At 36.1% G+C, this 25,909-nt stretch overlaps 1 protein-coding gene across 5 annotated transcripts in view; it reads right to left on the bottom strand.

The window, feature by feature from the left end:
* Positions 1-25,909, bottom strand: part of ARMC4 (armadillo repeat containing 4) — a 79,983-nt gene that overhangs the window by 21,200 nt on the left and 32,874 nt on the right. For 3 of the 5 annotated variants that reach the window (XM_030507460.1, XM_030507467.1, XM_030507477.1), the window contains 5 exons: positions 25,618-25,728; positions 24,922-25,076; positions 21,009-21,251; positions 13,198-13,312; positions 205-393 (listed from right to left, as the gene is read on the bottom strand). In XM_030507460.1, the coding sequence (XP_030363320.1) occupies positions 205-393; positions 13,198-13,312; positions 21,009-21,251; positions 24,922-25,076; positions 25,618-25,728 (813 nt within the window). Of the gene's footprint in view, positions 1-204; positions 394-4,023; positions 4,073-7,225; positions 7,376-13,197; positions 13,313-21,008; positions 21,252-24,921; positions 25,077-25,617; positions 25,729-25,909 lie in introns of those variants that run through there. The other 2 variants (XR_003994539.1, XM_030507489.1) reach the window with 2 other exon arrangements.

Raw genomic sequence — 25,909 nt, 5'->3', positions numbered from 1 at the left:
CTATTAAAATTAAGCTCATCTTCAAAAGCAGTTATAGTACCAGCCACAGAGTGTTTTCATGCCTAAAGTACATAAGCTACATACAGCTCTTCCTTGCAGCTGCTGTAGAACCTTCTGCTCTTGTCATAACCTTTTAGTTGGGTATAATGCAGTCTGTCATAAGAAGTTCATATACTTAGTATAATATGTTTAGATGTTACTTACCGTGTTTGCTAGTTTTGACAACAGAGGGACGACTCCATGATCTGTTATAACAGCTAAATTTTCTTCATCTTTAGCTATATTTGTAATGGCTCCACATACACTTGCTAAAACTTCTTTATTCTTTGATTTTAGCAAATTGACTACCAGTTCCAAGCCACCAACAAAAGATCGAACCATTTCCCCAGCATCCTAAATGAGAATGAAAAGAAACATTATTTTAAAATATTGAATCTGTACTTATATGCAAACGTTAAAAAAGAGACTGGCACAATATAGTTATTCACAACTGCATCTACTGCTGTGCTGCCTTCACCAAGAAATATGACTAATTCAGAACACAGCCCTCTTAGTTGACATAGAAGAGTTACCAAAGAGTGGTAAATGCTCCCTCCCTGGCAGTGTTCAAGGGCAGGCTGGACATGGTCTCAGGTGAGGCAAACCTGCCCATGGCAGGGGGGTTGGAACTAGATGATCTTCGGGTCCTTTCCAACCCTAACTATTCTATTATTCTATAGAACTTCAAGTGCCTAATCTGAGGATATCGAGTATTCCAATGTCATCTGGAAAAATCACTGCTTGTACTTGAATGGGCCCATCAGTTACTTTTGTTGAGAGGATCTCTATACTAAGCATAGATATTTGTATTTTATCAGGACTTCTTTATACAATCTATAATCCAGCCTAGACATTTTTTGCTATATTTTCAACCTTTCAATGTGGATCTAGAAAGATGAATGGTTCTCTTGAAGTACTTTGTCCAATGAATATAAAAACTAGCAAATGACTTAATTATGGCTAACTTCAGGTTTTCTGTAAAAACACGACTTAAGCAAAGCACATGGACTATCGATTACAAAATAGATACAAGTCAGAAACCACCATGGGCAAGAACTTCAGGTGGGTTTTGATGGTCATCTAATTTTTATGGAACTATTTACTAGAAGTATGCCAGTAGAGCCCAAATCATACCCTTCACAAAGGGTACTGAAAACAAGAATAGGTGAGATTCTTGGCGTCATTGTGGTGGCACATCTGCAGATGGCATTGGATGGCCTGGTGTTAAGCTGTTCTTACACTGGAAAGAGAGTAAAAGCGACTGGCCAAATGGTTAGCAGTAACTTTGTAGAAGGAATTTTAGCCTGTGCACATGAATGATGGTAAATGCACAGAGATGGAAAGAAAGGTCTGTAAGTGGACTTACTTTCATTTGCTTCCTTCAACAGGTCAATAGGAGAATTTTGAATAAAAACTACCAGACACTCTCCTGAAATCCTTTTGGGCTGAAAGGTCTTAGGACTTCATGAAAGTGCAAAGTTGGATAGTGTGAACTTTCCTAGCGCTAGGGAGTGACCCTGAGACCAAAATGGTTTTGATTATATTTATTTCTTTTTGGGGGCTGATTAATGAGCAGAGTAGTGCTCAACTGTATTGTGTTAGCTTTGCTGAGCAAATCCATCAAATTGTTCATGGACTTGGTAAATAAAAATTCCAAAACATGATGCAGTTCATCTTTTTTAGTTCTGGGTTTAAATGCCATACAGAGCTCTTAGCTGTGATGTTTCCTTCGGGTTTAAATGCCATACAGAGCTCTTAGCTGTGATGTTTCCTTCTCACAGAGAGGAAAAGCAGTGGGCAGACCCATCAGGAAGAAAATATTTTCCACCACAGGCAGTGCAATTCTTGAGACTGGAAGGGAGAGGTTAAAGCCATACAGTGTGAGGGTCAAAACCAGAAGCCAAAGCATGTGGAAAAAGGGTAGTATCCAAGAGCAAACTTCATGCAGATGTCCTATAAAACCCAGAATGAACATAAACCAGAGGTCCTTCTATAAATCTAAATGGTTACACAGGACAATACATGTTTGTGACTCAGAAAAGCAGCTGAGAGAAACAGAGAAGGAAAGGCAATGCTCTGCCACTTCTACTACCATGTGAACTACATGTAAAGGGAGGTAGGCTTACAGTGTTTCCCATGAATACGCTAGCATAAATGTTTCTCTGTCACTGTTAGTGTACGCACCACAATGTAAATGTACCTACAATCACCTGAATAAAAACAGTATTTCTCAGAATCAGTTTTCATGTCTGTCTTGAAATTTTAAAATTTGACCAAAGGCAGTAAATAATGGTTTACAGGGAAAGATTGCTACACAGAAATTTTTTACCTATACATATTAGAGGGATAGACAGTTAAATGACCAGATACAGTAGAAGGAAAGAAAATAAGGTATTTTACATTTAGCTCAATTCCTTAAAAGTTACTACAGAAGTGTGCATTACCTTGTGTCTAAATAACAGCTCAACAAATGAGAAAGGCTTCTGTTCAACAGGTAAACTTTACAGTGAAGTGTCTAAGATCTGAAAGGGGCCCTGCTATACATGAAAATGATTCTGCTTTTCTGCATGGTTCAGATATCTGTGCATTATTATTCATGCTCGTGAAAGATGTTTCATGAAGAGATAGGATAATCTGTATCCCATCTTAATGAACTAGTATGTACATTTTATAGTTTCCTACCTTACATATTTTCTTTCCAGGTGGTTATATCCCTACTTGTGGGGATATAAGTTTCTTTCCTGACAAGCTTATATTTTCCACATTTTATAAAGGAGTACAGTCCAATTAAACTGATGGAATAATATATAAACAATTCAGCAGTAAGTAAAAGAAAAGAGTTTCAATAATCATCTGTGAAACCAGCTAAACACAAGGACAGAACCTTCAAACAGTGATGAAAAGCAGAGGGAAACTGCAGAAACCACATGTCAGGAAAGTTTCCCAAATGTGATTGTGGGTGTAGTCTGGTGGTCTGTTTAAGACAAAGAGAAAAACAAAGAAGCAAGAAATTTCAAGAACAATGAGCAGAAAGTTGGACTGAAATGTGAGCTTTAAAATCCATTATGTTATGTACAAGATTTTTTTTTCCCCAAAAAAAATTTAAACAACAAATGCAATCTTTCTGGTATCATTTAGCAAAACCACATACTTGCTTTGCACAGTAAATTTCTACTGGTTCAGGGGTGGGGGGGGAGTGGTGTTGTTGTTTGGGGTGGGGGATTAGGTTGTTTTTTTGTTTTGGGTTTTTTTTTTTTTTTTTTTATGAAAGATGTGCATTTATTATATAAAATTACCATACTTTAAAGATGTTTAAAGAAGCAATTATATGAAGTTGTGCCTGTGATTGCAGACGTCTGGATTTAATTCTTTTGAATCTATGTTCTTTGCATATTCTTGTATTAATGATCAGATAGCTGTTCATACTATAAAACCTAAAGTAGTTTCTGTGATTTTAGTTTCCAGATACTCTCAGGCATTTTCATCTACACTTATTTTTGTAACATAAGAGAAGAAAATAATATATAACTTGTCTTTGGAAATCTTTTTTTACTTTTTTGTCTCACATCATAGGAAAAAATACAATCTTTAAATTCCACCTTCTAACTTAATAATTGTGTTCTAAATACAGTAATAAGTTGTGTTCTAAACACAAAGGGTTTGTAATTTCCAGGTATTAGTGCGTGTTAAGCATTCATATTTACCTGTAGTCCTTAAACCTCACTGCAGATATGTAAATGTCATTGTTTCAAAGTCTGGGTTGTTTGCTATTAGGTAATAACATGATTTTGCTATTGCAACTGAAGGTGAAAGTGTTCCATTTCCAACCTGATACTGGATACATGTTACATATGAAGTTATTCAACAAACTTCAGTATTTTGAAAAGCTTAGAGTACATCTTAGGATACAGCTATACAAACAACAACTTGAAAGAAAAGAAAAATGCATTTAAGTGAATTTAGGTAATTTCCTTCCCCCCTTACCTATTGTGCCAAAACCATACTTCTTAGTTGTCCTAACAAGGCTACTCAGCTTTAGTTAGGCAGCAAAAAAAAAAAGGTATGGTAAGAATAAAGCCTAAGAAACACTCTTTATATATAAAAATATTGATAAAATCACTAATAAGCAATAAACCAGATAATTTTATTTACACATCTGAGTGTATGTGTTAATGATAGGTTGAATGCTTCTGTTTTAACAATATTTCCTGAACTGAACAAAATAAGAAGCCAAATGCAAAGACATTGAAAAAGCAATAAAAATGTTTCTAAAAAATGGGGGAGGGGGAGGGAGGAGGAAGCAAGAGCATTTTACTGCATTAGCAGGAAATATGTTAATTTTAAATCATCATTTTTACAACTTTTAATGTAATATTTAACCTGAGGTGACAGATATGAAAAAATACAGATTGTTTAACTACATTTTAATTGGCTGAAGAAGACAGGAAGAGATAACAGGATTTTTCATGACTTCACATGACCATGTCTTCTAACTAGTGGACAGCAAGTTTTTATCCTCAGAAAGTACAATAAATGCTATTTATTTTAAAATTGTATGAAAAGGGAGGAGTTTGCAATCTCAAGCAGTTAAAAAAAAGAGTCTAGCATAAATTCTGAGGGCAACAAAATTATCTGTTGTGCTAACAAAAGCCTCATCCTGCTATTCTTTAATCACTGCATGACTATTTAAAAAATATAGTTAATTTTCCTTTTCACTTATTTCTACATTAGCTTCTGCCAAGAGCAGAAATACTGTGAGATAGACAAGCTTTACACATTTTCTTTAATTAGGAGCAGAAAACATTACTATAATTGCAGAAAGACAGATTTGGAAAAATCACTTGATCTTCACAGTATTTATACAAGGAAAACATTTGGGATTTTTGAGTTCTCTTGTCATTATGTTGGGTTTTTGGTTTTTTTTGGGTTTGGTTTTTTTTTTTTTGGTGGTTATTTTCATAAAGTAAATAAAATTCTTCAAACTTGAGACATACAGTTCTTGTAAAAGAACTACTGAATACTTTTGTAACTGAATTCCTTTCTTATTTTTTCCAAAGTGAATACTGGTTTCTTTATTTGAAAGACTTAAAGCCAAATACTGTATTACAAAACCACTTTGTGTTTATTTTTAAAAATACTCCACTTGAAAGATGAAAGTTTCTCCACCAAAACCAAGTAGCATTTCACTCTTAGAACTTCTTAAACAGCTTAAGGTGTCAAAGCTAATTTGTCAAATTGAATTGCTTTTGCCTAAAAAAGTGATGGTATAGCTGCAAAATAAATTTTAGTTATCAAGGGTCATGTTTAAACCACCTTTTCTTCAATGAAGGAAGCTGTCCATTTCCATCCCCTATTCCCAACTGAGTAACTTAGCATCCTAAAGCACTCTGAAATTTAAAATTCAAAATGAAGAAATGCAACAGATAAATTTCTATATTATAGCTGTTCAATGAAAAGGGAAACACACACAATTTATATAATGAAGTTTCTATTCATTTTTCTTATTAAACAGCTCAATGGTAATATTAATCCAATTTCTTTACATTTAAAGGCTAATTTTATGCCTGTCTATACAGCTGTGGAGGCTTCCACTGCAGCAGAACAGATGAAGAAACATCTTGTAAGATGAGACTAACTCGCTACATCTCACAAATTTTCTTTTGTGTTGGGAAAACACAATGTGTTGGGAAAACAATAGCAGACAACCAATGTGGATTTTCCTGTCCCCTTCACCTCACTGAAGCAGCTAAAGCCAGAGAAGCAAGGCAGAGTAGCTGTACCATGGCTCCAGTGCTGCTGTGTAGCCCAGAAGAGCAGAATTCCTTACTCCTGGCTCTTCAGGATTTGATCACCACGCAATTAAATACTTGGCAAATATATTGCTGTTGATAGTTTCAAGAAACAAAAGCAAAGTCCATTAGCCAAGTGTACAGCCCAAGAAACCATGCAGTGCATGTTCTCTAAAAAGATGGTGGAGGAAAAAAAGAAGTCCACATACTCACTCATGCAACTTCTAGTAGTCCTTTAGTCTATTGTTTTCCTTACTTTTCAGTCTGGTGGACTACACCTACATTTCCTTCCCCTCCTCTCAACTCTCACTGAAGTTCAGTCCTGGGTAAATGCCAAAATCTAAATTTTTTTCACAAAAGCAGTGAAACTACTACTATCAAAGTCCTTTGAAGACACGGTAGAGACAATGTCATGATTCGCGTTAGATTATTTTGAAAAGCATTTTAATAATATAAGTATGAGAAACAGATAACATTGAATTACTGAAAAAGCTAAGCATTGTTTCCATTGGTTTTGGATTGAATTGAATCCAAATAAGTGTCTAATAAACTTCTTATAACTATTAATATGTTTTTGAGATAGTCATCGCTAATACAGAATGATAGAATCACAGAATGGTTTGGGTTGGAAAGGACCTTCAGATCATCTAGTTCCAACCCCCCTGCCATGGGCAGGGACACCTCACCCTAGACCATGTCACCCAAGACTTTGTCCAACCTGGCCTTGAACACTGCCAGGGATGGAGCATTTACCACTTCTTTCCAACCCTAACTATTCTATGATTCTATGGTTCCATGATTCTTTGGGCAACCTGTTTCAGTGCCTCAGCACCCTCACAGTAAAGAACTGCTTTATATCTATCCTGAACTTCCCCTGTTTAAGTTTGCAAAGGCCCCTTGCAATAATTTGCAAAGGGCCAGTGGATTCCTAAGGGAACTCCATGTGGGTAATGTCTATGCCAGAATAGGAAGTCCTATAACCCATAGTGAGGGTGGGGTATGGATCAGCAGGCCAAATGCCCACCAGCACCACTTCACACAGACTCCAGGCCATAGTAAATGTTTCCAAGAATTAGACTATCTTCCTTAGCAAGATTTCCTATGGGGAAAGGGTGATCAGTAATGGACAAAGGGGCATGTGACTGAAAGCTGCTCCCCAAAACCTCACCGCTCCTTATAAAAAGGTCTAATCCCCGTATGAGAAAGGTTTAGCTGGTTGCAGAGTGTAATTTTATTTTTGGTACTGTAATTCAGAAAGATTTAAACACCACCATCCATAATTCCTAGAGATCAAAGCTGGTACACTACATCTTTATTCTACCCATAGAGGAAAATGAATTGTAGGTCAGACATCAGCCAAAGATTAGAATCAAGCATAAGACAGCCAACATTAAAGACTCAAAAACTTCTTACCTGCTTCTGTTTATACCCTCAAACTGAACAACATCACAGTGTCTCCAGTAAACATGGTCACCAGGACAGGACATGTATGTAGCTTAATATTGTAGAGATGCAAGACAGCAATATTGGAATGTTCTGAGGACAGCCTAGGTAAATAATCACTGCAGTGACGATACAAACTAATAAGCTGTTATAACAATTATTTTTTGTGTCTTTGCAACTCTGGCATTGTTCCATAAATTTGAGTGGTATATAAGAAAGCAATCATATCGTAATATACTACTTACCATTACCAACCACTCAGAATCTGAACAAGCATGAAGTATAAAATATGTTATAGTTCAATCAAAAGCTTCTACGCTAGATAAAATGATTGCTTGAAATTTTCTGGTTTATATTATGCAGCAAATGAGACACAACGATCTCCGTGGTCTTTTCTTGCCTTAGAAATCTATGGAAGTCCCATGTGGCAAGTGAGAGGGTAAAGATAGGAAAAAAGTGAGATGGAGAAGAAAGAAAAACAAAGAAAAGATGAAAAAATGGGAGGAGGAGGGGTTTAAACTTTTTACAGATTTTTAAAATCCAATTAGTGAGTCTAATTTAAAAGTACAGAAGCTACATGACAAGCTGTTGACTAGCATGTGTAGCTATTATAAACTAAGCTACAAGGAAAGCTGGTCAAATATTTTCCAGTGGAACAGTATTCCATCAGAAAATGCTAATGGAATGGAACCAAAATCTTCCATAAGAATACAACGACTTCTTGAAAAGTTTTGACAGAAACCAGGCAGAAAGGCAGGCTGAATTACCAATGTGTCTCTTCATCTTTTCTCTTGTCAGCCAGATGGCTGGTGAGTAGCCTGCCAGGCTGCTTGGCTTCTGGTTTTCACAGAATCCCTGACTTCTTGCCTGATGGGCTGCCAAACAGCTGGAAAGCCAGGTCTCCAGGAGCTCCTAAATTTTTTGGCTTCTTATGGTCTCCAAGCTCTCAGGCAGCTGCTCTGCATGGGACTTGGGACCTGAGGCTCCCCAATGACAGAGGTATGGGTTACGCTCTTAGTTTCCCTTTGCTTCCCAGCTTTCAGGTTATGTGTTTTATAGGAACTAGACTCCTATATTTGTAGACATTAAGCACCTCAGGGCAATTTATGTCAGTCCACTCAGGATCTCCAGGGTAATGTGTCTATAGGAGGCCCAAACAACTCCCGATAGTTGGTTCACTAAATTAGGCAGCCTGTGTCAAGAACCACTGGATAGGCTGGCTCTGCATGTACCCTGGCAAGAAAGGCAGCCAGCTATTGATTCGCGAAGCCAGGTCTGGCTTCCTGGGCTTCCTAAATCTCCATGGACTCAGTGGCCCTGGAAGGCCTGAGAGACAAGCCAGGATTCTTTCTTCTCTCTCTTATAGTACTCTTTTGAAGTTTAGTTCATAACAAATGCTTAAACATTTGGAAAGTCTACTTCCAGATATCAGGGATTAACAACTGCATAAAATTAGATCAAATATAGAGAAGTATGTATGACTGACATTAAAAATTATAATGTCTAGAGAAAACAAATAGGAAAATGGAAAGAGAGAAGTAAGAGCACTGAGTTTAAACTGCCAAGGTTTCTGTATAGAATTGCAAGAAGCATAGCAAGGAAAACAAAGAAACTGGAAAATGCTGTGCATACTCAAGTAGGGAATTTTGACATTATAGGCTTAACCAAAGAATGGTACGTAAACAAAAATATAGTGGTACTATTTAAGTAAAATTTTTAAAACATAAAACAAATGAACAACAGTGTGCATTATGGGCATGACTGATCCTTATACACCACAGTTTTAAATTAGCAAAATGTGTAAACAAAACATCTTAATTCATTTAAAACAGCAAATAATTTTACTATTTGTTAAATATCAGAAGAATTTCCAAGTTCAACTATATTTCTTTGTTACTTTTAGTAGAGATATATTCTCTGTGGTTTTATACATATGGTTATGTTAAAATTTCCATAACAAGCAAAATCTGTGTAAGAATCCTAAATAGCATGGGTCATCAGCAGCATATTTTCCACCCACAGGTTAACTCCAGACTGCTGGCTCCAGTAGAAATCACTTCCTCAGTATATAATACTTTTGCAATAATGAAGGCTACTTGACCTCCACGCATACCCATCTCATGACCCTTCTCTCTTAAACCTAGTTTAGTTTTGATTCTGGATTTTTTTTTATTTTGTGTCATCATGGACATTCTTTTTCCCCATATGTAGGAAATACACAGATAACTTTAAATGGCTGATCATCCTCCATAACACCCATGAAATTCCACTGCAGAGCTGAAAGGGATGCAATAACTTGGGGGGGGGGGGTGGAAAATCATGCTTTATCAGAAAAGTGTGAAATGTCATTTTACAAGTACATTTTAAGAAAACAGAGTAACTTTCTCTCTCTCTTCTCACAAATCCCTAGTCTCAGACTGTTTACTTAAATTATTTTGATGGACTTTATATGTAGCCAGCTTCCAGAAGTTCTTCAAGAAAGCCTTCACAGTTGTAGCTATAACAAAAGCTAAAACTGGAGCTCTGAAAGTTGAAAGCTGATCCACAAGCGCCAACAAAGGACAAAGATGATGCCTGACATTACCATTCCCACTCTAATGTTTGTACCCAAAACTACTAAATATGGGGATGGAAAATAACCCCTACAATTTTTTCTTTCTTCTTTTCTCTTTTTCTTTTTCTCTTTTTTTTTTTTCCTTTTTCTTAAATTTATTTCAAGACATTCTATTTCAAGGTTACTCTGTAAGGAAATAGGTATTTTCATACAAACTCAAGTTGGCAGTGTTCCTCTTACTGGTGCTATGCCTTTGGATGAATTTTATAACAGCCCAAATAACATCTTTGTAGAGTTTCTCTAAATTTTTCTGTTTGGGCTGATGTACGTTGCGAGAACATTATAAACACTGTTTTTCAAAGAAGCATCATAACCAAATATTGCTGTTCCAACATCGACAGACTTGAGTAGACTTTTCTTAGCCATTTTTCATAATCATTTGTGTTTCTTGGACAGTGCACTTACGCTTTGTCATTACCATGTGCCTGCAGTAGTAACTTTTCCTTTTGGAAGTAAGGAACTAATTAATAAGAAACTGCTTCTATTAAGATAATTCCTTTGAATAAATGGCATTCTTGTCTATTTAAGTTTTATATTTTAAAGAAATGTATGAACTAATTTATCCAAAATAATGACATATTTGTCTAAGACTCTTAGGTGCACTCTTAGGTGCTGTGCAAATTTGCTTAGGAGAGTTGTACCACCCAAGTTATATCACTGTCAGCCTATCCATAAGATCTTCACCCTACCAGAAATTCTTAAGTCTAAAAACATTTAAAACTAATCCTGGCATACAGAATTGATGACTGATACCAAACCAATATTATGGCTGTCAGAGCTGTAACAGTTTATGTACTACAGTGTACAATTTATATCCTCCATTTAAAAAGTCTCAGATCTGTCATGGATCAAATATCACTAACGTATATCGTATTGCTGTAACAAAAAACATTCTTTAGCTATATCACACTGATACAATTCTATTCTATGTGAAGTACTTTGAACCAGCTACCATACTGTAACTCTTGACATATATAATCTAGGGTTATGGGAATTTGGATTCTGCTCCCTTTTCAAATTTAACTTCCTGTCTAACAGCAGGCAAACTAGTTAGACTCAAAAACTCATAACCAGCTAGCACTTAAACATCCTGACTATTCAAGTCTTGGACTTTTGTGGCTCTTACCCTCCTAATGGTAAAACAGGAATGGTAGACTTTCCAACCTTAAGCAGATTATGATAAGTGCTTGAGAGAGAATCATATACTCACATACTATATACTCACATACAACAACAGCCCTATCATTATGATAGATTATCTTCTAAGATTTTATAAATATCATATAAAATAACCTTTAAGTTGGACTTAAGTATTCGTAAGTACAGAAAATGCCTGTGCAGAAAATGGATGCTATACTACATTGTAAGAAAAATTTGTTTCTGATACTATTAACAAGTTCTAGTACATCAATGAACTACACTACAGAAGACTATCACTACAGCTTCCACAAAAGAACACAAAAAGAAAACAAATCCAGATTCCAAGATCACAGCTATTTGAAACATGGTTTGCAGTCCCAAGTACAGGCTTGGAAAAGCCAGAATGCACATAAACCTTTTAAAGTCATAAACTTATTACTGCTTTTGAATCAAGCACTGCACAAACCAAACCGTGCTTCTTGGAAGACCATGTAAGTTCTTGAATATTATTAACTTTGAATAAAAGAATCAAAATTTTGTTTAGATAGAAATAGTTACTGCACTTCCACAGTGTGGCTATAATCACTGCTTTATACATATTTCTTTCCATTCAGTGTCAGAGGAAAGGTTTTTATTGGTAGGTTTGTTTCAGTGTACCACTCTGCCTTAGTCTCACACAAAGAACTCTTTGTGGGTTCACAGATTAGCATTTGGGCAGGCAGCCAAGAGAGATGAAAGGAGGATAGCTACACTAAGGATGTACATAGCTTACACTCATCAAATACCCCAGGGGGAAAAAAAAAATAAAATCCAAGACAAAAATCCATGTAGTCTATAATTTCAGTAGCTGTCCTTGATCATGCTTTTAGTGGAAGCTCTAGAAATGTGCCATTCTACTCTGGCACTACAGGTTGAAGAGTCTTACACATGATAACTGAGATCTAGCAATATTTTAACATTCAGTTATATAGGACTATTGTTCAAGACAGATGAAGGTATAGTCATATTGTGACAAAGGAGAAATGTATACACACCATCATTTGGTAACAAAGAAGAATTATTATACTACAGTGCACATTAAAAAAAAAAAAGGGGAGCAGGGAAGATAGATAACCAGCATTTCTGAAACATTTTAAAAATCATTGTAAAGAAATAGAAAATGCTTAAGTTATAAAAATCAAGACCAAATGTTCTCACAATACTTTCATCCATGTTTCTACATCCATCCATCTATATAAATTAAAAGCAACCTTACAGTGTTCAGTTTCAAATAGGAAACACTGCCTGCAAAGGATGCAAAGGATATCCAGCACTTTGAAGGAATTTTCATGCTTTCAGGATAGTCAGGATCTCAAATGACATGTAGAAGGATATATATTTGTGGTATAGTAGAGAGAAGATGCAGAAGTTGCATTAAATATGGAGGTAAATGAGAAATGGAAGATATTACTGTACTGGGATTATGGATAAAAGACTACTTAGTATTCTAGGAAACTTCTAATGGGAAACAAAACTTTCCCCATTTATTTTTACCACAGGTCAGTCAGTAGTAAGAATTCACTGCAGATGACTTACAGCTTATACTTGCCATTTTATCTCTATTTGGAAACTGACATGAAGTAAATGAATAGCTCAGTCTTCTGCGCACAACTGACCTGCACAACAACCACTATTCACAACTGGCACTTTTTGTTGGCAGTCTGAGCAGAAAATCTAAGGATTACATTGGCATCGAGTCTGAAATACGTTCTGAAACCAAATGATGGTCTCTTGAGAACACAGCTGAAGTACCTCATAGTGGAGAACAACTACAACTATCTCTGTTATTAATAGCCTGTGAGTAAAAAAAAAACCAAACAACTGTTTTCAGCATTATCAGATTTTCAGCATGCTTTACTTGGGAACAGGAAGTTTAGGTCCTGATTAAGTTATCAAAATACATTTTGCAAATACAGTAAGCACTGTTAAGGCAAACCAGAATGCTATAATGAGTGCTAGATGGAGGACTATTCACTTTTGAAAAGTGAATATACCATTTTATTAAGCAGTTATCAGAATGAAATGAAGAGAGTGTAAAGAGCAAACAGCAAAGTACTGCTGTAAATCATCCAAATATAAAAATTATATATGGGGATATATATAACAAAACTATTCCTTTAAATACTTTCTTACCTTAGCATTATCAATGCAAGGACAAATAGCCCAGGCTGCACTTGCTTGAATATCTGGATTAGGATTTTTCAACAATGACCATAACAAACGAACTCCATCTAGACGGTCAATTATTCTATTGCAGAAACAATAGAGATAATGAAGAGATAATTAATTATGGAGTAGACAATGTTAAATTTTAAAATATGTTTGCTTGGAACACTGCTTTAAGAAGTACTGGTATGATTTTCTTTAACATACTGTTTTGCTTTATGTAAGTGCTTGTGTTTTATAGTCAGCTAATCGCCATCACATATTCAGTAAACACTGCTTACTATAGCAGATGGGTGTGAACAAATGATGTAAAGACAGAATATGTTTTCTACCTAAACCTCATTAATGTTGTTTACTTTTTTGTCAGCACTGTCATGCAAAATTCTTATAGAAGATAAACTATATTATAACCAGGACTCATATAAACATGAAAACAAGCATGTGACTTTTTAACGATCTGCATGCAAAGTTAAATCTGAATTCAAGCATACTGGCTTCTTTCATATAGTAACAAATACTTTCCAAAACAAATATTTATGCCCAAAACTATGTACTTAACTTTTTATTCAGTCTATGCCTAATGTATTTACCTTACTCTATGACATATTCTAAAATACTATGTTTCTAATCTAGCATTAGAAATTAAAAAGGTCACACCACAGTGCATCCTTTGTTGGGCACGAATAACGCGTAACTTGTTTCCCCGTGTGTTCCTTACCAACAGGACTAACACTGAACACTATGTCATAATTACTTAAACACACTGTAATCAAAGTATCTTTGCGACTAGCTGAAAAATGAAGTATCATCAGAATCATCTCTAGACCATCTGTGTTATGTTTACATATCAATCAGGCTTGAGGATTATAACTTCACATTAGGGTCCAGTGAATACCTCAAATGGAAAGGAAGGTCAAACAAGACTTAACAGCCTTTACAAACATGCCTTTTTTTCAAAAAGATATGTTAAACCCAAAGCAGATGAGCTGAAGATAAAGAAAAGCAAGTACACCTTCAATGGCTAACCTCAAAAGTAAAAATCCAATTGTATAAAGAGTAAAAAATTACGCATTTAGTTGTAAATACAAGATACATCTAAATACAGATTGCGCTTAAAATCATCAGATAAAACATCTCATTTGTGTTCAGTATCTATAGGTTTGCCAGGAATTTTTTTAACCAATTGTAAAATCAGCGTTGTATGTAATCCTATCACCATTTGAAGCAGAAATAATAATTACAGACATGAACTCTGACTAAAATAACCAATGATTTTATTCACAATGCTTTGATACAAACTGGTTAAATATGTTTTTCAAAATAATACTTTTTGCACAGAACTATGGTTCAGATGAGACACTGTAAGTTTTTTAAGATCCGCTAATTTTAGTACAGCTTATTTTATTTCACTCAGCTCCAAATCACCTGCAAGAAAATCATCATTCAAATGACAAATTCAGAAGTCTTAACACAACAAAATAAAACAGCATGATCACAAACTACACGATTACATATATATGTTCACATAGTAATGGTGATGTAAATAAAAGCTTCGAAATAAGCTTTTCAACCCCTCCAAACCTCGAACACTTTTAAGCAATTTTAACATCACTTTCCTGTCGTTTCAGAAAGCAGAAGGAATTTTTTCCTATATTGGAATTAATTAAAAAATAACCCATGAATCTTTCTCCTAGTCAAGCAGAGTACTGACCATTTACCAACATGAGGTACTTCCTCCCAAGAGAGACTAAATATAAATGACCCAGCTCCAACCAGTGTATAAAAATCAAGAGATAGAAGCCAAACACTGAGCTCAGATTTTTCCACCATACTTAAAAAAGTAAACTCTAGGTTGATTTATCTTTCCTTTCTACTTTTTTTTTAAAGCTTCCTTTTCAATTTAAAGTTTACTTTCATTTTCTTTTCAGATTTCTTGTTTTCTCTTCAGCTTTTAAAGGTAAACTAGCTTTACTTTATGGTTCGTTTTCTTAAGAAGAGTTCTGCCTTTTGCTTGAAGACCAGAAAGACCAGTTGTCCTAGACCCAACAGAACAGAATATCTGAAAGTGTAGTCCTCTGACGATTCAACATGTATAAAATCAAATCTAAAAACCAGCATGGACTAAACAAACAAATCTCCAAATTACATTGTTCATCGCTGATTACTGCTTTCTCTCAGTTCCACTAGATTAACTCAAATGAAAAGAACTCTACATGAAAAGAACTATGCTCTTATATCCTCATATTGTTGTGTATTCGCCATACAAGCACAAACCTCTTTATTTTCATTTTGCTGAGAACATATATTTGCCAGTTAAGAAAGCACTGCTGAAGAATTCAATTTTTCTATGGTTTCACTACAAAATGTAGCGAATGAAGAAAATGGGTGTTAAATGAGCATATCTGCTATAAAAGCAAAGGAAATACTAAAATAAATGGCCCTGAAAAATGTTTCCTCTATAAAAGTGCTTAGACATTAGTTTCTTTTCTATGCAAAAAGTCCTTTTTAAAGTGGACAAAAATACATATTTATGTGTCTTTACAAATAAAAAAGAGATGGGAAAATAGACTGTAATCTTGCAAATTTCAGCTCTGATGGCATAATAATATTCTGATTTGCTTTTGTATATGACTTTTGTATCTAATTTTCTTCCCCAGATTTATTATAACATTATTAGCAGGATGCTGTAATAAAGCTACTTACCACATTAAATAAAAGCAAACATACCTTAAAATTTACTTTCATCGGCATTCAGTTCTGTATCGATCCATGGCTAGTACATTAATCACTCTGTGTTTACAGTCATGTAATGATATATTTTATAATACTTTTTTGACATTATGATGATAAAATTAAACTACAGTTAAATCTGTGTTAAGCAACCACTCACAGGACTGTTAAAGGACAGATCTTTTAACAAAGATATAGAGCATTTTCTTTGAAAGCTGAAGGGAATCTCATATAAGCTGAAATAATATGATATTTAGTTGACAGTAAAAATGTCAATATTTTATAAAGTTCAAATATTTAACTGCTTTATAGAATAGCTGAACTGTATGTCTGTAATGTATCTAACATACAGAACACTATCAGTAGTCAAAATCCTAACAGTCATGAAAGTTACCTAAAGTAGAAATAAAAACTTTATTATATGTAATTGCTGTCTGGTGCTTCACTATAAGTAACATAACAACACATAAATATGCAGAGTTCAGAAGCAAGAGGCCAGATTCTGAACTCTTGTAGCTCTACACCTTAACGTAACAGAGGCATCTCCCAATAGACCTGGACCAAAATGGCCAGCTGGCCTCTTCTGATTGAAAGCTCTGTGCCTTGTCACAGACTATTCTTATTTGATCACTGATATATTTAGAAGAAGGTGTAGATTATTCTGCTCCTTCAAAACAACCAAAAGTAGTTATATTGGCAGTTAGAAATAGCTGGAGTGAAGGGGTGCTCCTATCACATACTCCTGTGCTGGTCAGATGCGATTAGAGCACAGGTGAAGGGGTATGCAGCTGACATCACTTCTACAAAAAGGTAACTGGAAGGTGTCTGAGCAAAACATCTTCCTGGTATCCACACAGAACAGCTGATGTAAGGTGTACATAGCATATGTCTTATAGGCAAATAATATTAATGCAATAAAACCCATTTAGAGAGTTCTGTAATGTCTAGGTTACAGTGAATTAGTACTTGCTATTTGATCAGTGCAGATAATTTAACAAGATATTTTTTCTAATAACTTTTGTTGGCTGTTTACAATCAACAGTTTAATAAAGACTTTTTACTTCATTTCATTTAAGAACCTTGATATCATGACATCACTGAACATCATGAGATCTCTGTGCAAGACATGGGTCACAATTCTAGAAATTTACTTTGGGGTTTTTTTACATATTTGAAATATGTAAAATGCTGTTAATCTGAAATAGTACTGATCTCTCAAATTCAAACTTAATATTGAACATTTCCAGTAGAAATTTCAACATGAATTTCTTAAACACAAATACATACACAGCCTAGACATCTGTTTGTTGTATCCATCATCTTTCTCTGCTACAGTGTTATTTGCCAGAATTTTTGAGAACTCTAGTTTAATTGCCTGCCAATTTAGACCACAAATACAAATGTAAATAAACAAAGTTATACTGACTCTGTATTGTGCTCACTGTAAGATTACAGGGTTTAATTCTGGCAGAATGTAATCTCGTCTTTTTCAAAACCACAATTTAGCATGTTTCTTAAAACTTTCACTAGTTACTGTGGACTGCTTTGATAAATAGTATTGTATACCAATGACTCAAACTCCATCTGTTTGGCTAAAATAATTGTACATTTTAGTTTGTAAGATTCCAAACTCTCAGTTTTGAATGCTAGAGATGAAGTCTATGGATTTTCAAAATTAAAACAGCAAATGATAATCTAGTGGCAGTTAAAGAATAAGCACTAGTCCTCTGTTTTTAGTAAGAGAAAATGAGTAATGTAAAAAGTTCCTCAAAAGGACAAATGTACATAAAAGATGTATGCAGCAGCACCTCTGCCAGTGGCTGTGCCGCGGACTTGAATATGGAGAACAGCTTCATGCTGTCCACATAACAGTAAGGAAGTTCGGTCACATAGTTATGCTTTTTGTAAGATAGGTCAACTTATTTTTTGCTGTGAGAGAAGCTGGATGCTGTTCTCTAATTTACATAGCTCGATAAGAGTCAATAAGAATCATTTAATGGCTTGAAGTTGCCTTCAAGTAAAGGCTTGGTGCAGAAAAGTAACATTATTGTATCTTCTGCTTCTACAACTACTTCCACAGTAGTTGTAGAAGTTTAAATGTCAACTTGTAAACATGGCAGAGACAAAATATATAAAAGCCATAGGAAGCTGTAGATCCGCCTTTGCTGATCTTCTAGTCTCTCTTTGTCAGTGCAGGCTTCCTCCATGGAACATATGATAAACACACAATATTTCCCTCAGAAGTTAACTGTGCTGCTTCGTAGAATGTTCTCATTTTTTTATATAATCCATATTATTATTTTATTTCTTATATTAATCCCATTGTCTTCCTTACATACCCTTGAATCATTCACAGAAACTACATGAGCACCAGTCTTGGTCTGAATGGTTTCCACATACCTGCTGCTGCAAGTATAACCACATTCAAAATAGAAGACTGCTCAACTGAGCATTTAGTCTCTAAGCCACACTTTTTTAAACACACAGCTAATAAAACGTAAGAATATATCTGAAAATTCTCAATCCTTATGAGGGCTTGATACTCTCTTTAAAGTTTCCTGCTTTGTTCTGTGTTTCTAGTACATATGAAAGTCAATGATAGCAAAATCCAGAAAAATCATCATAGTTTTCAGAATTTCTGTAGTGACAAATTAAAAAAGTAACTCTTTAAACAGCGCTTGTCTGTAACAGATGACAAAGAAAACAAGCCTCAAGACGCACCAGCCACATTTGTCAGGAGAAAAGCTAATAGTAGACAACAACTTATCTAGAACCCTTCAAGCCATTCAGAGGAATAAGTGATTATGAAATAAGTAATGTAATAGGGATCCAGCCAGATGAACCAGGAAGACCAGAAACATCAAAGTACCAACTTGCAAAGGGAAGTTCTCATCACTCATCATTAAGTATCATGTATGTACTTCAAGGCTACAAGTGGCTTGGCTTTGCTTCTTTCTGGAAGACAATCTTGGCACATCTCCACATCCTTGTTAAGATCTGTTTTTTTGCCTAAGAACTCCAGAAAACATTTACAGAAAGAGAACGAACTCCACAGTAGCTTCTAACAAGTCTACTTATTGTTTCAGTCCCGAATTCTGTGAATTCCATAAAACAGCCTATGTGTTTTCAAGTCTTTGGTCACTTACTCTTCCCAAAAAGGAGAGTAGTTTGGATGAGGAGCTACAATTTCAATTTCTGTTGTACTGATCTGAGAGGAGGAGAAGGGAGAGGAATGGATGTCCCTTTTTTTGGGGGGAGGGGTGAGGTGCTCTTAACTCTGTCAGAGGCAGAGCACTCAACCAAGCAAGAAGCGAAGAGTGTCTGGTGTTAATGTGCTGGTGTCAAATGTTTTAACTAAGCATTGTTTTTAAATATTTTGCTGGCTTGGTGTCAAACTTCTCCACACCTGGATGAATCATGCCCTGGGAAAAGGCAGCAGCATTATCTCTTCTAGTACTACAAGTCTAACTTGCACAATAGTATCATAGAATCATAGAATCAACCAGGTTGGAAATGACCTTTAAGATCATCAAGTCCAACCATTCCCCCAGGTACATGTCACAGTCTTGCTAACAGTAATAGTCTTCGTATAACAGTTTTTCTGTAGTAGTAGAAAGTATACTCTCCTGATGATCCAAGATCTTGCTTATTTGCCAATGTTTTAAAATATTTTTAAAAACATTTTAAAAGTTAAGAACTTTCAATAGAGAAATTTTTTCAGATGAACCAAATTTGACATTTGATTCCTTTGTCCACTCTTCACAAACTCTGTAAAATTTTGATTCAAACAACCTGTACTCTTTCCTTCTTAAAAACAAGATGGACTTCGTTCTAGCACAATTTTAGCAGCAACATGTGTTATTTTTTGTGCTTATACTGACCACATTCCAGTATGAAGGTATCCATACTGGACACTACAAGTGACAGTCCCGAGTATTGGAGTATCTCTGAGGCTTGATAAACACAAATTTGTATTTATTGGCATTCAAATTTCTCAGTTGGTTCACAACGCTAATTCTGTAAGGTTAATATATTACTCCAAAGGCTGATTTTTAGTAAGGTATGTCGTGAAAGTGATTTCATTTATTTATACTTTCATGCTACATGGCTAACTGTTCACACAACCCATGTTTACAGTTGTGTACCATCTAGCCTTTTGCCACTGGGTGACAGCCAAAGCATGAAAACAAAAGCCCTATTCAGGAAAGGAATTCCCTGCACTGCTATATGAATATCAAGTGAATTATGCAAATCAGAACAGGAGGAGCTTAATAAAACTCTCTTTCTGACCTTCCTTATGTACAGGGAGGGAAATATGCCAAGAATCTTGAAGTAAATATCCCTGTAAAGGAACAGTAAGCACAGCAAATGCCGACCTCAGCATTTACCTGCAACACTTAGTCATAAAACTCAAGGATCTTTTTAATTTGCACAAATCCACATCACGAAATCAAAGAAAGCACCAACTCTCTCAGTAAAAAGGAAGTCTCTTTCTTTGGTTTTGCAAAGCAATAAGAGGGGGGAAAAGAGTCCAAAGAAAGTCTGAGTTCATAAAAGGAATGATGGAAAGGGAAAAATCAGATAAAATACAAATAATACTCTACTTGAAAATTTTTAGAAGTATTTTTCACGACAGCAAATGTGCACATTTCCTTTTAGAATTACTTTCTCTAATTTAGGCTATTATTTATGTTGTGAGAACAGATGTAAAAGGAGAAGGCAAAACAGGTACCTATCATATAGCACTTTAAAATGGTGCTCTGTGACTTCGAATTTTAACTTTAAGACAAATCAGTTTACTAAAGGTTTATCTGATTTTCCACAAAATGCAAAAGCTTTATGTTCTATATATTTCCTTTATTATTATTATTATTTAATATATAGCATATTTTACAGTAGAATGTAACTAACCCACACATCCCTGTGGAAAACAAAAAGTAAAGTATCCTTTTAAGATATGGATGATTAGGATGACTATATTTGAGCCAGAATTACTACATTTTTTTTTTTCTTCAAAATTTAGAATGCTATGAATATGAATAGCTTACATCATAGTTTCAGGTTCTGTTGCACAAGCTCCCACTGTTTTGGTGACATTCACAAGTAGTGCCTGATTAGTTCCAGTAAGTAACTTCACTAGAGGTGGTATTCCCCCACATCTACGGATAGTACTTCGATTTACTGACTCCTGGCAACATTCTCCCAGTGCTCCAACGATATTTACGAGGACTTCTTCAGGCTGATCAGTAAGCAGTCCTACTAAAGTTTCTATGACTTTATATTCCCGAAATCTAAAGAACAGCAATAAAACCAAAGTTGTTATTTTCAGTATGTTACTGTTATAAGTTTAATTTTATAATTAAAGTATCATTACAATTGAAGTACAATGTTTAATTTCTGTATGCAAATTAGCTTGTTGAAGAAATCACAATACAGATTAACCATTTCAGTTCTTGGAAGTGTGACACTGTCATGGTTTAACCCCAACTGGCAACTAAGCACCACACAGCTGCTTGCTTGCTTGCTTCCCCCCCAGTGGGATGGGGAAGAAAATCAGAAGGGTAAAAGTGAGAAAATTCATGGCTTGAGATAAAGACAGTGTATTAGATAAAGCAAAAGCTGTGCACGAAAGCAAAAAAAGAATTAATTCACTACTTCCATCGCAGGCAGGTGTTCAGCTATCTCCAGGAAAGCAGGGCTCCATCACAAGTCATGGTTCCTTGGGAAGACAAACACCATCACTCTGAATATCCCACCCTTCCTTCTTATTCCCCCAGCTTTATATGGTATGAGATAACCCTTTGGTCAGTTGAAGTCAGTTGTCCTGGCTGTGTTCCCTCCCAGCTTCTTGTGCACACCCAGCCTACTCACTGGTGGGGTGGAGTGAGAAGCAGAAAAGGCCTCGACCCTGTGTAAGCACTGCTCAGCAGTAATCCTAGAATCACAGAATCATAGAATAGTTAGGGTTGGAAAGGACCTTCAGATCATCTAGTTCCATGGGCAGGGACACCACACACTAAACCAGTCGCCCAAGGCTCTGTCCAACCTGGCCCTGAACACTGCCAGGGATGAAGCATTTACCACTTCCTTGGGTAACCTGTTCCAGTATGTCATCACCCCCACAGTAAAGAACTTTTTTCTTACATCTAACCTGAACTTCTCCTATTTTAGTTTGAACCCATTACCCCTTGTCCTATTGCTACAGTCCCTGATGAAGAGTTCCTCTCTGGTATCCCTGTAGGCCCCCTTCAGATATTGGAAGGCTGCTATGAGGTCACCACACAGCCTTCTCTTCTCCAGGCTTAACAGCTCCAACAATCAGTTGTACATGTGGCTTTTCTTTCATACAGAAGATATAATATTTTTTATATTTTGATGGCAGAAACAGAACTGCTTCAATAAAAGTTAATCTTTCCAAGCTGGTTTATCAGTATAACAATTAAAGTAACTGAGGAATAAGAAACTCATTTTTCATCATTCAAGTCTTTGCTTAAAGAGAAATTTTTTTTGCTATAATTTGGAAATATCTCTATTTTTCAAGAGAAAACATCAACAGCATGAAAAAAGAGCAGCAAAGCAAGCAAACAATTTAAAAAAATACCCTGATTTTCTCTGGCTACTTTATCTGTGTTACACATCAGCTGCTTCACAGATGGAATGATACGAGCTGGCTCTGCAATGGGCAGGCTATGGTCTGACAGAGCTGTTGGCTCGGGCCATCTTGTGTCCAGAAGCAGTACAGCCACTTGCTTGCAAACTGGAATCTGAGCTAGCCAGTCCCAGGTACCTGTACCAGCTCACTGCTGAGTCAGCACATCTCAGTAATGTACTTCAGGTATAGGAAATACTGTGGAGTAGTTTGAAGATACGTGCAGGAACCAGCAGGGTTCGATAGTTCTAGCTTCGTGCCAGACTCAAGCTCTTCCCTCTACTTATGTGTTTTCATATTATTCTCCCTCCCTGTTCTGTAGTAGCCTCCCATCCTGAGTTTGGATAGGGTTTACTGCTTCAGACTCAGCACTACATGATACGTGAATTCAGCTCAAGCCTGGAGCTGTGCCTGGCTAGTAACCTTTGTGGAGCATCAAGCACTTGCCAAGGATGTGTGAGTAGCCCAGCAAAAATCTATTTGCCTTTGGCAGAATTATTTGGTACAGCTATTTATGAGTATAATAAATAAAACACGCGAGGGCTCATTCTCTAGCCCTGAGGAGAATGAGCACAACACAGCATCCATATGGCTAAAATCTCCTACCCTCACAATTCAGGGTGGCCTCACCCATTCTGCCTAATGGAAACAATCTGTTGCCTGCCCTGTTCCCAAGGAGTGTCTGGGCACTGTCTGGGAGACCACTTGCTGACACTGGCCAAACTGTGTAAGGGACTGTGATAAAAAGTTAAACAGTGTGGAGAATCACAACATAGTGCCTTAACCCTGAAAGGTTTGGCCCAGTTTAGTTTACTAGTATAGAGGAAGCCATTCAGTCCATCTCATCACTGACTGATCCAGAACCAGGATGTCTCCGTGCAGATACCTAAAGCCCACAAAAAAGGATATACCATTCTGAAAAGCCAAGTTACTGTGCAATCAAGAATGCAAAAAGCAGTAAGATAGCAGCAGAGTATGTAAAGACCACGGCTTTGTATACCAACAGCTTGGGAACTCATTTAGAACAGTAAAAAGCCAGACTATAAACCCTTATTACTAGATTCTTTGTGATTTTTATCCATCAGTTATCTACCATATTTGCTAGTCCAGCACAGTACACTTAAATTAGGGCTGCAGGAAGAGGTTACCTTTTACTGATACTCATTCCAGCCTACTAATCTTACATTCCTCCATACAAAACAGCATACATAACATAGGAGGGACTCTTCCTTAGGGACTGTAGTGGTAGGACAAGGGGTAATGGGTTCAAACTTAAACAGAGGAAGTTTAGATTAGATATAAGGAAGAAGTTCTTTACAGTGAGGGTGGTGAAGCACTGGAATGGGTTGCCCAGGGAGGTTGTGGATGCTCCATCCCTGGCGGTGTTCAAGGCCAGGTTGGATAGAGCCTTGAGCCACGTGGTTTAGGGCAAGGTATCCCTGCCCATGGCAGGGGGGTTGGAACTAGATGATCTTAAGGTCCTTTCCAACCCTTACGATTCTATGATTCTATGATTCTATAACTTCAGCAGGAAACCTAGCATATACTCCAGTGAAGCAGGCTTTTTTTTTTGAGGTATGGTGAATGAATATGATACATTAATTTTAGATGAGAAGATTGAGCATTCTCAATCATTAAGCTGTTCCATGAAAGGTGAAGGGTGATAACTTCTGCTGTCACATTCTCAGATAATCACTCAGGACCCTGATGCTGAGAGGTTTAGGTACCTACGGTAGGACTCTCATCAGTTAATTCCACTCATTTCCAAGTTGGGTGTACAGCTTGAGGTACTTTTCTGAGCCCCTTCTGTAGTCAAGGAGAGAGGTGTCTGGGCTAATTATCTTAGATTCCAGTATATATTTGCACAGTAGGTGAACCTAGTGTGTATTATATATCTACCCTAGAATGAGATAATTTGTTCTATCTCTCTTGACATAAAACATGAATTCTAAGTGTGCTAACTACTCTCTCTACCATGCAGCAGTGATTCTAGTTTGTAAACTACAGAGAGGAGTGGGGCTATCAGATACACCTATGTATTAGACATTTAGTATGTGCTAGTACACCTCCTGACTCAGCATCCTTTACCTTAACTATTTTTAGAGGCACCAATTGTCCCCATTGACTCTTAAGATTCTAGGAACTTAATGCTCTCTCCACCGTACTCTGATGAGGTCAGGTGGCACTGTGAAACCAGAGCTGAAAGCCCAACGTATTCTAAAGTATGTTTTTGAAGAGTCATGACATAACAATTTTGAAAATAATAGAGGCCCATAAAATCAAAACATGATAATGTAAAATTAAATTCTTACTTTGCCACATTTTCTTCACTGATTGCACATTTCCAGATTGCTCCTGTCACAGCTGCTAAAAGTTGTTTGTTTTCTGAGTTAGCAAGCAGAACAGACAGTGGCTGTAGACCTCCATGCTGTCTAACCAGGTCACGTGTTTCTTTATCTTCCGCACACTATATAAGAAAAATTAAATATATATACCATGTGAAATGCGTAAAATTATTTCTTCAAAAGCTAGGTGTATTATGTTGTACCTAGTAAAAGCTAATACAGAAGACAACATAAATATTATATAGAAGTATCTGAATATGCTAACAACTGACTACGAGAATTTGACGGTAACTGCTCCTATATATGCAGCAGTGCTTATACTGTCACATTGTCCACTTTGTGAGCAAAAACCCCATAAAAATCTAAAGCAGCTCTTTGCACTGTATGTCCTAGCTCTCTCCATTGCTACCTGTGCAATTCAGGGCTTGCACACAAGAAGAGCAATTAGGAACTTAATTACAATATTAAACATGCAGCTTAATTAAACTTAATTACAGTATTAAACATGCAGCTAAATATTCTCATATGAATTATCTGAAGACCATCAACATTTTTATAAACACATTAGAGAAATAGTAAAACTATAAATATTAAAACTGACAACCACATGAAAACAAAGGGCTAATCCTGATAGTGATCTACTGATTATAACACCACAATTACCTTAAATATGGCACTTGCACAATGCATCTGAAGCTCCTCATGTTCACTGCTCAGATTTTTCACAAGGTACTCAATCATTCCTTCTGTCTTTATTGCAAGTCTGTAACTTGGCTAAAAAGATAAACTGCATCTTTTAAATCCTGTATATTAACAGTTAATAATACTAGTCACAGTAATAATACAGTGCTACAATTCTAGGCTTTGATTTTGAGAAGCCTTGTACTATGTTTTCAGCACAAGTCATCTGCATTGCCTTGAAAATAACTATTCTGTTCTCTAAGTTAATCAAATA

Source organism: Strigops habroptila, chromosome 1 (genome assembly GCF_004027225.2).
Source record: "Strigops habroptila isolate Jane chromosome 1, bStrHab1.2.pri, whole genome shotgun sequence".
Taxonomy (NCBI): Eukaryota; Metazoa; Chordata; class Aves; order Psittaciformes; family Psittacidae; genus Strigops; species Strigops habroptila.
The sequence above is the reverse complement of the archived record's forward strand: the minus strand, read 5'-3'. Positions and strand labels throughout refer to the sequence as shown.